This window comes from Primulina tabacum, chromosome 11 (genome assembly GCF_025594145.1).
Source record: "Primulina tabacum isolate GXHZ01 chromosome 11, ASM2559414v2, whole genome shotgun sequence".
Classification (NCBI taxonomy): domain Eukaryota; kingdom Viridiplantae; phylum Streptophyta; class Magnoliopsida; order Lamiales; family Gesneriaceae; genus Primulina; species Primulina tabacum.
This window is the reverse complement of record NC_134560.1, coordinates 5,536,233-5,549,709: the sequence shown is the minus strand read 5'-3', so window position 1 is coordinate 5,549,709 and position 13,477 is coordinate 5,536,233. Positions and strand designations below refer to the sequence as shown.

The 13,477-nt window shown below is 34.6% G+C and overlaps 1 protein-coding gene and 1 long non-coding RNA gene across 5 annotated transcripts; one reads left to right on the top strand and one right to left on the bottom strand.

Moving 5' to 3' along the window:
• Positions 1 to 2,142: 2,142 nt before the first annotated feature.
• On the bottom strand, positions 2,143 to 3,335 carry LOC142517899 (uncharacterized). The gene is made up of 3 exons (XR_012813421.1): positions 3,286 to 3,335; positions 2,964 to 3,203; positions 2,143 to 2,199 (listed from the first exon to the last, which is right to left on the bottom strand). It is a non-coding gene; the product is annotated as an uncharacterized LOC142517899 (long non-coding RNA).
• A 6,056-nt stretch (positions 3,336 to 9,391) lies between these two features.
• On the top strand, positions 9,392 to 12,773 carry LOC142518888 (urease accessory protein D). Of its 4 annotated transcripts, XM_075621736.1 has the most exons (9): positions 9,394 to 9,633; positions 9,720 to 9,785; positions 9,861 to 9,935; positions 10,067 to 10,111; positions 10,844 to 11,077; positions 11,308 to 11,390; positions 11,479 to 11,629; positions 11,854 to 11,983; positions 12,507 to 12,773. In XM_075621736.1, exons 1-8 carry the CDS (start codon positions 9,535 to 9,537, stop codon positions 11,965 to 11,967), a joined length of 867 nt encoding a protein of 288 aa, XP_075477851.1. In that variant the 5' UTR covers positions 9,394 to 9,534; the 3' UTR covers positions 11,968 to 11,983; positions 12,507 to 12,773. The 4 variants fall into 4 exon arrangements, with proteins under 4 accessions (XP_075477852.1, XP_075477851.1, XP_075477850.1 ...); XM_075621735.1 differs by lacking the exon at positions 12,507 to 12,773 and having other exon boundaries at positions 11,854 to 12,100; XM_075621738.1 differs by lacking the exon at positions 12,507 to 12,773 and having other exon boundaries at positions 9,423 to 9,602; positions 11,854 to 12,100.
• The last annotated feature ends 704 nt before the right edge of the window (positions 12,774 to 13,477 follow it).

Below are 13,477 nucleotides of genomic sequence, written 5' to 3'. Positions count from 1 at the left end.
AAGAATTAGAATATAAAAAAACCAATAAAATTATTATTTTTGTTACAATATGTGATTAATTAAATTTTAACTTCTAAATAAAAAATTAACAAGATAAAAAAAAAGAAAATAATTTTTTAAAAAATAACTATAATATTAAAAAAAATTTACATGTAACAAGTCAAGTGGTTCTTCCAACTAAATCGGTATGCTGCATTGAGCTGCTGCAAATTCTCCAGGCTGTGAGTTGATGATAGTTGTCTCCACCAATTGCACAGCACTGTGACAGAAGCTACTATATGATACGAAGGGAACAGAGTAAAAATCCGTGTAAATTTGCTTGCTTTGGTGAGAGTTTTAATCATTGAAAGAAAGGTTTCTACTTACATTGGAATTCCTAATAAATATGAAGACATTTATAATAAGCATGTCGATAATCATGCTAATCAAATCATGGATGCTATCCATGATCTTGGTGAACTTTTCTTAAAAAAAACAAATACACTATTTCCAGCGGCTGATCTTTAGAGATCACTGATGAACAATTTTTTCCACCATCATCTGTCATTGCCACGAGCAGGAACAAGTGCTTTAGGGCTGTTGAAAGATGGTAGTTTCAGTGCAGTGCTAAGGCTGATGTTTCTGGTTGGCTAACGCTGCGTCACATCAGGAGATAGAAAGTTGATCAGACAGATTCCTCAAAGAGGGTGATCGATAGACTACTTTTTTGGCACCACAACTGCTAATTTTATATTGCCGAGTTGACAGAATTTCCCTGGATGTTTGTATATTGTTACTTTGCCATATCCATATAGGACAAAATCACATGGGCAACGCTGAAAGCTTCACCTTTTTCAATGGCGAATTGCCATTCTCTCATTGATATAAGAAACCAGTTCTTTCTTGTCGCTTTTGTTGCTTTGACTTCGACATATTATTTGTTATTTTCATCATCATTGATGATAATGTCATAAGGTAGACCGGTTTCATTAGCTTCATTTACCCAATTCACCGACACATCGACGAGGTTTCTCACGAAATATTTGAAAGCTGTGAACTCCCCCAGTTTCCCTGTGAGCAATGCTTCCTGCTGCCCAAATAGCTTATCTCCCCCATAGCTATTAGGTTGGCTAAAATGCATGATATCAGGAGCACCAAAATACACAGAACCAAGGGTCGCACTCATTCCAGAAGTAACCAAGTTGCTTGAATGGTTAGACTTGAATTCTAAACCATCTGCACTGAGTAAAATTGCTACCGGAGTCATTACCATAGGATCATGCTCAATATTATATTCATGGTTGATCTCAGTTCGAAGTGTAACAACTTGTTCTTGATTTTCTTCAGCAACATGTATCCCTGTTATCAGCGGGCTCCTAATCACTGGTTTCTTAGTTCCAAATGCACCACAAGATTAAAATCCAGGTGCAGTTTTCCAATCAACAGGTGACCAACTTGAATTGATGACTGGTTTACCCTTGAACATTGAATAGTTTTGTTCAACTTTCTGTGGTTGACAATTTTCTAACAGATTAGAATTGCTCTCCAATGAAGAACTGTCTGTTTGAAAGGACCAGCAAGCTTCATCTACAGGGATATTAGATACCTTCAGGCTGTTTAAAATAAAAAATTCTGTTTGCTCCTCATCTGCACCTGAGACAGTCATGGTAGTGGCCATGAGAAGAAAATTAGCGAAGTGCAAGTCAGTAGTTCCACTGTACAGTAAGCGAGAAAACTCCATGAATATTGCGTGCAAATCAGATCCCTGCCAGCAGGATAAGAGACTGTCATGAACTGACATTGATGAGGGCCTTGTTAGATCAGTTTCTTAGGCCCGTGTTAATAATGACATTAGTGGCTAAAATCCAATATGAACTAGCTGTCATGGTTCAGGGATACAGCTAGCCGTGGGTTTATTATGGACTTTAATAATTTAGTATGTTGGACTTGTACTCCTACAAGCCCATTAAACATACTTCCCACTATATTTAATTTAATTTTTAATAAACTCAACTTTTGAGTTTAATAAATTAAATCGATTATAAATTCAACATTTGAATTTAATATTTAAATTATAAATTCAACTCCTTGAATTTATCACCTCCAAAATTTAATATTTAATATAAATTCATATTGGATTTTAGCCACTAATGTCATTATTAGCCCATTCACCGGAGAACTGTCTGCTGGACCATAATAAATTGCTTCGCGAGGAACAATCTGTCAAAGAAATAAAATGAGACTGCAATAGTTGAAGTTACATCAAAACAATTTGCACTAGTGTGTTTAGTCCTCCCACAAATAGATTGTGCCAGACTAGATACCTTTGATTAATTTAAAATAAATCCATCACCTGGCAGCAAAAAGTGAGCAGCCGAGAGGTTGCTGCCTGTTGGCTAAAACATTATAGACGCGTCTATTTAATTCTTAAAGTGAAATAATTGATTTCGATTGAGTGGGAGCTGGGAACAGTGACTTGTAATAACAGTACATTGCCTCCTCAGCAAATTAGACAACATTTTGTTATGTGGTTTATGGTTGGACATCTGACAGAGGCTTGTATACATGTTAAAACTACTTCAACTAGTTGGTTTTTGAAAGTTGATGGAAACAAACAGCTGATGGGCGTCAGATGTTCAAACGATTTGACAAATGCCACCTTAATTTCTCATTAGAAAATGATCGAGTACAGTAAGAATTTGATTCAGTAAGGAATCAGAATGTAAAACGAACAGGTACCTCTAACGGTATAACAGATAAAACCCGAGTTTCCCAAAACAAAACAGCAAATTGGTAGAGAGAGACGTAGAGCCTACTCTATTTTTCATAGTAAAACTGCAGAGAAACAGGACTTCAAGGTATTGTAGAGATATAATAGCCACACCCCAAAAAACTAGTAAGCTCGAATGGTACTCTAGCATAAGAGATGCTTTTGACACAGAAAACATATTGAACTTTTGCTGTAGCAGAAAAGGATGGCATACCCAATGTTCTGGACACGTACGCAAAGCTTTTCCCTCCCATTGACAGATTGTTTCTGGGAAATAAAATCCAAAAAAATATCCACTTGAACTCGTTTCCGTTTGTGAGCATCCACACTTATTAAAGAACCCAATTCCAGCTCTTCAAACAGTTCAATGCCCTCACTCTCACAGATTGCCACATCCAAATCATACAAAGACGTAATTTCTGATCGCTACAAAGCAGTGTATGAAGGTATTGATCTATGAGAAATAACAAATAGGTAAATAAATCAATTTATAATTCTAACAAATACAAAAGGATGCTGATAAAGATATTTCATACCTGGTAAGGGGAGTGAATCAGAAAACTCGAGATTCAAACGAAAAAGAAACTTATATCAATGCACTTGATAATTTATATTGTAAGGAATATAACTTGACAGATGTTACATTGTATAATAGCAGCAGTGTAAAGTGAATTTGTGTTACAAATTTTAATATTCCATTATATGTTGTCTCAAATGTTGACTTAATTCTGATAAAACACTTTCTGGGATCAAATATATGAAACAAAAGAGTGGTTGATTATTAGACCAAGAATGTAATTAGTCAAAAGTGGCTGACATAGTTTTCTCAATAACCGCTTGTCTGTATATGTTGTACATATAGCCATGTAACTTCTGATATTTTAAATGAGGGAAGAATTCCGGCTTGGCTTCGCTTATGCCTTTATGCACTAAAGAAAGCAAGTGAGGCGGGCTAAGATTCCATTCGAAGTAACAGGATTCGATGTTGCACCATTTTCAACTCTTATCAGGATCTGGAGTTAACTTCTGATATTTTAAATGAGGGAAGAATTCTTCCCATATATGAAAACTCTTCAAAAGTAATATTAATTACCACAAAAGTCAAAATCGATCGAGTGCTCAATTTCTGCCCCATCGCACTCACACAACCTCCCATACAACACAAAAGACAGGAGGAAACAACAAGATGATGATTCGGGTTAACTCGAATCTAAACTCGACATGTTTTTTGGTGAATGAAACAAGATTTGAATGCATCGGATCTAAAAAATGGTAGAGTTAAATTTTTTAAGCACGAAGAGTTAATCTTTGAACTTCATCATGTTAACGTATTTTTAATAGATCTGTTCAATAATACACATATACACTTAGTGACTTAGATTTTGTTGTTTACATATTACAATAATTATCCAAAAAAGATCATTGAACTCATTATGTGGATTCATGCCCCGAGTCCCTCATGAACATGAATTGCACGATCCAATAGTTTGAAACTATAGAGTGACAAACTCTCCAAGTATAGCATACGAGTAGCCATGCAGCATATGAAATTCTGTCATTGGCCATGTGGTATTTACTTTTCACACGATGGAGCCACTTAATTAGCAAAGAAGTGGGGGACCTGCCTGCTTTCAATCAAGGAGACAACTTGTGGATTTTTCACCAGATTAACCCGGCCGCATGGATTGCTTTTTGCATGGCCTTCATGTTACATTGTTTTATATCAATCACGATGCAAGTTGGAAATGACAGGAATACATATGTATGTATGTGTGTGTGTGTCTATATATATATATATATCGTGTGATTTTTCCAATGCATATCCAATTTCCAAGTCAAAGAACACGCATTTCAACCTTGAGGTCCAGATTTGTAAATGTTAAATGTAGAAGGACCGCGATGCAAAGAAAAAGAACTAGTCACATGACGCTGATATATTTCTTCCATCAAGCCATGTGGTTTTGAGAGACTCCCATAATCCAAAATCTCCTTCCCACTATATTATCTCCAATTATTCCAAACTGAATTTTATTCTCAGTTTTTACCATCTTGTTTTCTTCTTATATATTGTTCAAATTGGTTGTCCACTCGGTTAATGGATGTTGATCTCTGGTTTACAATCTGGGGTGGATTATCTTGGCCAGTCACAGTTTTTTCATGGCAAAAACCAGCACAAAAAAACTTTTGCTTGTTTTGATGGTACTATTGACCATTTTTCCAGTTCTATTGGAGTCTACTTCGATTTCTAAGGGAAGAATTCCCCGGCAACATTCTGAAGCTGCTGCAGGCAGCGATTCATCCTCCTCCATGATGAGGCTGCATCGAATGAAAAGTAGTGTTCATCATAGAAAAGGTGAGCCGTCTCCTTCCAAGAAACAGACGGCTGAGAATGTGGATCGAGGATTTCATTCTGCTGCACACGAAGTCCCGAGTGGTCCCAACCCCGAGTCGAATTAATCATTATCATAATCGGCAAGGTTTAAATTGTGAGTACATGGCTTTTGTGTACTCTATAGATTGTTATAAGATGTTCAAAATTGAATGCATAGGCAGGCAGCTGAGCTAGGAGTTGCCGAGATCAGTGAAAAGATCTCGGATTTATATTCGAAACGATATCGATATATGTCATCGGCCGGCGAGAATTGTGGGGGAAACATGTACAACCAGATCATCTGTATCTCATGTAATGTGTCTCGTATTTGTAATATAGGATGGAGTTAGGAGTTGCGTACATAGTGTAGTGTTAAATTAGTGAAAATTGTCCTGCAAATTGCTCTTTTGACTGCGCTGATTCCCAACGCAAACTTTTGATGAATTTCATGTTAACTGATTGGGGTGGGGTGGGGTGGGGAGTCTTGCGTCTGTCGGGTAAACGCACGCACACATGGGACCTGACCGGCACAGTCCAGAATTAAGAGGTAGGGGGCGAGGGGTTGCATGTGTTCAAAATCACACTAGCTACCAGCTGGCACTAATTATATATTAAAAATAAATACGTGACGTATAAAAAATTTGAGTATGTCTCTTGTGAGACGGGTCAACCTTACCGATATTCACAATAAAAAGTAATACTCTTAGCATAAAAAGTAATAATTTTCATTGATGACCCAAATAAGAGATCTGTCTCATAAAATACGACCCGTGACACCGTCTCACACAAGTTTTTGCCAAAAAATTTATAACATATATATATTCAAACATACAACATTTAAATCTGATACACACAACGTTTACCGTTTATGTTAAAGGGAATATTTTCCTACATGATCAATGAAAAATACAACATATATATACACACAGACAGAGACCCGTATGTGTGTGTGTATTATAATATAATATATACTGCATATATTATATAAATAAGAATGTTATTAATTTTAATTAATTGAATTTAAGCTGGGGGATCCTTGGGGAAAATGACCTTAACAGCCCCAGCAGAATATCGAACCAACATCCGATCTATAGCAGCATGAGGGACATTCAAGGGAGAAATATAATCGGACGTAACATACCGAGAGGTTCCTCCATTCGAAGACAATTTTCTCCTCACAGTTATGTGCAAATGATTCTCGTCGAACACTCTCACACATGCGTTCCTTCTGTTCAAAATCCCTGCATTCGGGATTCTCAGCGTGAATGTATGAGCCTTTGGGGTTTCCTCGCGGACAATTCTTGGATCCGCCATCCAATCTCGTCGACTATATATGTAATTTGATCCGAAAATTACTTTATTTTGGTTTGGAATTTTGTTTTCGGATTTATGTAATATATATAAAAGACAGATACCTGAAATATTGATTGTTTAAAGATATATATTTGTTTTGTCATGCACTAATCTTGAAATAATTGTGGGATTCTTATCGTGGCATGGAATATTTTAGCAAACATGAATATATGATATGATGATGTATTTCACATGTTACGATCAAATTAGTATTATCTCGATATTTATGTCATTACACTATAAATAAAGAGAGAATATTTCGTCGATTTTTGGGGATTTTTTTTTTTTGGTATCTTGAAATTGATTGAGTGTCAAATTTGATAGGATTCTCATTTTTGGCAAAAAACTTGTGTGAGACGATCTCACGGATGATATTTTGTGAGACGGATCTCTCATTTGGGTCATCCATGAAAAAGTATTACTTTTTATGTTAAGAGTATTACTTTTTATTGTGAATATCGGAATTGACCCGTTTCACAGATAAAAATTCGTGAGACCATCTCACAAAATATGTACTACTCACTTTTTGTCAAATTGTTAAATAATTTGTGAGGTTTATCGGCATTCTCTTCATTCTCATTTTGTGATTTTGTGGTGCTAAAGAAACGCTTGAATTTTGCATTTAATGTTAGATTATTTTGATATTGTAATAAATCAGGTGTCAAGGTAAACTGTTTGTTTAATTGATTTTAATTTAAATTATTGATCTCTTGTTATCTTTTTCAAAAAATTTAATTTATTTTATGTAATCTTATTTTATGTTTATCTTAATCCACATAAAAGATCAAAAAAATTGATCCGAAAACCATATACTTAATCGATAAACAAAATATTTTTTGACAAATTAATTAACTATTTTTTAACACATGCGTTGTGGAATATATAAAATATAAGCTAAGATCAAGATAATAAAGAGGATGGCCCACAAATTTCTATGCCAGAAGTCGTCTTGTTTCCTCGCTAGCACATTAAATAAAAATATTTTTCCAATTTTTTTTTTCAGCTCACATAGTGAAATTATATAATTCTTGCCAAGAACAACACCAACAGCCAAAGAAAATCATGGTAATACATTTTAGGTATATTTTATTTTGTTATTGAGTTTTTTTAAAATATATATTTAATCACTAATATATTTTTATATATTAATGTAATTAAGCATTTTCACTTGTAACACAGTGACAACTTTTTTGAAAAGTCCGTGTTTAATTATATGTGATAATGATAAAACTCTCCACCCCTATATAATAAAAAATAAATTATTAATCTATACAAAAAAATAAATTAAAATAAATTTTAAAGATGATGAATTATTTAATATTTAATTTAAAAACAATTACAAATCATATCAAAAGTGCTGATGATAGCAGTCCGAATACAGACCTCGAATTTACTCTAGGCCTGAAATCATGAAGAGGGTCATTAGAAGGGGACCGGGAGGGTGTCCCGGCATAACCCGTCCGACGCTCAAATCAGAGGCTGAAAATATAATGAGAGAGCAGCTATGAGTGCTACTGAAAGTCAATATAGTAAATGAAAGAATTGAACGCTCAAACCTGATATCTATAGGAGAATATCCGGGCTTGTAATGGGCCACCTACTCTGGATAAGATTAGGCCAGGAATCCAAAGTCCGGTTTGGGCCGGATTCTGATGGGCCTATTCATAAGGTATCAAGTGCTATTTTAAGAACTGTTTAAAAGTTTCGTCGATAAAATTATAAAACGATAAAACTTCAACAAAATCAATTGGAATTAGTCAATATAGATGTATTTGCCTGAATTATGTAGTATGGTATAGCAAGATACATTTTTATTGTATATAAAAAAAAACCTTAACACATTTTAAACGAAATAAGACAGAACAATATTGCACAAATACTCAAAGCTGAATATTTGGGAGATCATATAAATGCTTGATATTAATTAACAAATACTATTTAAAAAATATTTTGAAAATAAAATTTATATAATTTTTTTTTGTCAAACGTTTCAAATATGGGGGATAAATTAAATTGGGTAATAAAATACCAAAGTACTAAAAAAACGTGAAGAGTCAGTAATCAATTTTTATAAGATTAAACGTGGTTTTCTTTTTAAGAAAATATTAAACGGGTTTAAGCATGGGAATTTTTTTTAAAATTTTTAGTATACTTTTTATTATTTTAATTCAAACAATATATAAAAACAATATTCAATAAATATAAAATTATAATTTTAATATTGTAAGTTGACACGTTTTAGGTTTTAATTTTGTAACTTGACAATGTTTGATTTTCATCACGTAATTTGTATTTTTTTCTTTGATCTTTTTTTTTTCGAAACCACTAAATCCACATAATATTACTTATCTAATACCGATATTCTCCTATGCGACTCATGTGAAAAGAATTAAACTTATATTACATATATTAAAATAAACATAAAAAATATTATCCTTTTATTTTGAAGCATTAGAGATCGTTTTGCATTAATTTTATTTATTTTTTACCTCAATTAATTTTAATTTGAGTAATATAAGTTTAATTCTCGTCAGATATGCTACGTACAATAAAATCAATGTCGAATAAACCATGATCCATAAATTTAATGGTTTTGGGCAAAAAAATCTTAAGTTATTGTATGAAAATATAATTTTGACAAATTACAAAACTAAAGCATAAATAATGACTAAAATTGTAATTTTTCGCTAATAATTTCCTATAAATTTATAAAATTCAAGTACTCAAAGAAATTTCTTTAAAACCATCAGTGATTTGTTAATTAATATTAACGTCTCTTTATCAAGTTTTTTTTTTTAAATTTTTTTTTAAAGTAAAGAAATGTTTTTAAATATAAATTTATGTTTTCAGAACACCGGAAAAATACAATTTTCAACCGATTAAAAAAGAAAAAAAGAAAAAGAATTTGAAGTGAATATCAAGCTAATCACTATGAATATAATACTTAATTTTCTGTGCAAGTAGCTCTTCGAGTTGTCGGTGACTTTTCACAGCTGATCGCCATTGCTAGCTGGTCCACTCTCAGTGAGTGGCGAATTCACATTCATTACAGAGAGAGCAGATGGAAAGAGGGAAGGTGGTTGTGGAGAGGGTCGGTGGCAAATCAACGGTGACGCGATGCATTTCCAAGTACCCTCTCAAATTCATCATTCCCAATAAGGTCAATCTCTGGTTCCCTCTCCGCTTCTCCGTTCTTGATTCTGCAAGCAACACGCGGGATTCTCACGTTCTTGATGTTTTCCACAGGTGGGACCCGCTCAAACAGATGCTGTCTGGATTTACACCATCACCTATGGCGGAGGCATCGTCTCTGTATGTTATCATTACATTCCTTGACATGGGTGTTTTGTATGAAGTTGCTTCATTGCTTGGCGTTCAAATGTGTAGGGTGATTCTATTGGGTGTGAGATTACGGTGGGGGATGGCTGTACGGCAGTTTTGACCACCCAATCTTCTACCAAGGTCTTGTGTTTTGCAGTCATTTCTTGAATACTTGAATCTATCTGCTAATGTGTTAAAGATTAAATTTTGGCGATGGAGGTGTGGTTATTGAATATTCGCTGATTTTTTTTAAAAAAAACTTGAGTCTGCAGGTATACAAGTGTGTCGGATCCAAGTGTTCTGAACAAAAATTGGAGGTGATACTTGTTTTTTTGTCAAGTATGAAATTTGGTCAAACCACTTGTTCTCACATTTGTGTATGATTTGCTTGGACTCATAATATTACACTTTGAGGTATAGGACGATTACATTTTTAGTCCTTAATTTTACCCCTGAAACAGATTTCATCCTCATAATTATTACTTGCGAGAGGACATGTATTTTCATGAGGGAGAGACCAGATATTCTTAGAAAATAGTGGACCAATGTTGTAATGCGTGAAACAAAATCCTTTTGGGATATACAGTAAAGACTAAAAATTGCAGCTGCCACACCCAATTTTAGGAAGACAGACTCATTTGTGAGCATATGGGGTGGTTTCTTTGGATTTTGACAGAAGTTGGTGGCAAAGGCGACGTCTGTTAAACAAATGTGAAATGCTCAGGGACTATTCTGTGAGCTACACACGGGGGACATGGATTTGTTTTGGGTGAAATCAGGAACTAAAAATGTTATCATCTCGAATGAGAGGGGGACTATTCTGTGAGCTACACACGGGGGACATGGATTTGTTTTGGGTGAAATCAGGAACTAAAAATGTTATCATCTCGAATGAGAGGAAAATAATATTTAGGCATTTTTATGCTAGTTTTTATTTCAGGTCACAAGGTGCCCTTTGGGGAGTACATCGTTACTTTATATATGTTTTCACTTTTGCCATTGTGTATGTCACTTTAAACAAACAGTAGTTAATCTATGCCATGCAGTAGGCTAGTATTGGGCAGGACGCTCTTCTTGCTGTAATTCCAGACCCAGTCACGTGCTTTTCCACTGCAAAGTATTCACAATTGCAAATTTTCAAAGTTGTTCCTGAATCGAGCTTGCTTCTTGTTGATTGGATTACCAGTGGTCGTCATGAGAGGGGAGAAAAATGGGAATTTTCTTTTTACAAGAGTACTAATCGAATTCTCACGAAAGAGGATGAGCCTGTGTTTCTTGACACGGTACTTTTCTTATTCCAGCCATGACCTTTTAAGGGGAACACATGTCAAAAATCTATGATTGGTATGATATAAGCAAATACTCCTTGGGATTATTTTTACATGTCCTTTGAATTTGCGCATCCTTGCAAGATGCTGTCACTTTCTCTTATGAAATGTCTTGATATCGTTGGGAATTCTTTGATTATATATTATTCCCTTGAAATTGGTTGATTGATTCTAACTTGACACAGGCATTGTTAGAGCAAGGAAATCATGGCAGTATTTCTGACCACCTGCAAGATTACCAATCAATAGCTATGATAGTGCTCTTGGGGTAGGAACTCTGTAAGTTTGCGGGTTTCTTTTTGACACAAGAATGAGAATTATGTGGCTTAATCATGTGTTTGTATTCCTGGTTTTAGGCCTAAATTGAAACACGTCCAGCATCAGATCCAGGAAGATGTCAAGAAATTAATGTCGGAGCAACTTCATGTCCCTTCTATCAGATCAGGAGGTGACAAATGTTTTCCAAAACCAAGATTTATTGCTTCTTGCAGTGTGTTTGGCCCAAAGGTGCGTAATACAATTCTTAATTGTATTCCATGTATTAATTGAAATGCTTGATATATGATCTTCTGGAATACATCTTTTGAAAGCTCCGGCCTCCGAGAAGTAGGTCACCCATAGAAAATTATATTAACTATTGATTATTTGAAGATGATCCTGAAAAATATATTAACTCTTGATCTATTCGAAGATGATCAGGAAAATACATTAACTCTCTGTTAGCATGTCAGGGGACCGGAGTTGTGATTAGAGTAGCTTCCATGACAACTGAATCCATCTACAATTTCCTGCAACATGAATTGGCTGCCATGAAACCGTTGCTTGGAGTTTCACCCTATTTCTAGACACACAAAAAATCAGGTAAGGTAACTAGCGAATCTTTCTGATTTAATGATTAAAGTTTAGTTGTTCGACCTACATTCGGTTCCTCTTTTTTCTGTAATTTTGGGATTTGGAATACAGTAATATGGTTTATCACTTCTGAGTTAAATGACTGAAGCTCGGTGACTCGATCGGTTTAGCTTTAAACTATTGCAAACAATAATATATACTCGCAAGTGGTTTGCTGAGTAGCCCAAAGAAAGAATTCGCGCTTTTGCTTGGTTTGAGAATATATTTTATGCATGTATACGAGTTTGACTCAAGTTTTATAATTTTGGATATGAATCGAGTAGTCGTGTTTATTATCCCCTTTTAAGTGTTTTGCCACTACACAAAAAACAACCCCTCCATCTCTGGGCAGAATGAAATTTTTCACGAGTACACACACCATTGTTCGATGTTCAAATTTTTCTATGGAGTTGATGTGGGATCATACCAACAATAATGCGTCGGTCGGGCAAGGAGGCCGATTTCATGAGTTTTTTTTTTTTTTTTTTGCCAGTGGTAATGTTTCTAAGGCTTCGAGGGTTGGATATCAGGTGCAATTAGCCCCAAGAGTCCAAGACTACTTACTACCAGTCGAAGGTGTTAATTTTCGCCAGTATTATATTTCTCGGGGTTTTATATAATGCTTATCTTTTCATATAACCTCCTTTAATAATATTTGATTTGTAAAAGCCACCCAAATTAATTAATATTTGTTTTTACTTGAGATTTTTCATGTATATATGTGTACATATACAGAGGTACGTACACATGGGACCTCACTTCAGTTGCATGTATACGTTAAATATGTAGTTAATTTACTACTGTAGAGTCTTTCTCTAATTTCTTATTAATTAAATTAAGAAAGAAAACAATATATTTTTTAAATCCACACATATAGAAAACCAAATTTCAGGAGAGAAATATAAAACAAATCAAAATCATAAACACTTGAATAATCGTCCTTAATTCTATAATAATAATAATCAATGAAAAGAATATATATATAGAAAGATAGATAGATAGACAAACACATATACATATTGATGTGTGTGTGTAATCATGTAAATAAGAGTGGCTCCTTTGGGAAATTGACTGTAACAACCCCATCATCAGAATATTGAACCAACATTTGATGTATGGATGCATGGGGGATGCCATTGAGGGGAGTCATGTAATCCGACGTGATATCTTGTTGTGTTCCGTTGGGAAACCATCTTCTCTTCACGGGAATGCGCAGATGATTCCCGTCGACCACTCTCACCTTCGCGTTGCTTCTGTTCAATGTCCCTGCGTTCGGAACTCTCAGTATGAATTTGTAGGCGTTTGAGCTTTCCTCGGGGACAATTCTTGGATATTCCATCTGATACTGGGAGACACTAGTTACTCGGTGCAAATAAGACGTGAATTAATAAATCAAACCGAAGACTATTTATAGAGGTTGGAAAGGAGGATTACAGAGCTTAAATCAAGAAAGTTCCTTCAAAT

Coding starts and splice junctions, on each gene's coding strand:
- LOC142518888 (XM_075621736.1), top strand. CDS start 9,535: ATGGAAAGAGGGAAGGTGGTTGTGGAGAGGGTCGGTGGCAAATCAACG. Junction 11,078..11,307: donor AGCCTGTGTTTCTTGACACG/GTACTTTTCTTA, acceptor AACTTGACACAG/GCATTGTTAGAGCAAGGAAA. Junction 11,391..11,478: donor GCTATGATAGTGCTCTTGGG/GTAGGAACTCTG, acceptor TCCTGGTTTTAG/GCCTAAATTGAAACACGTCC.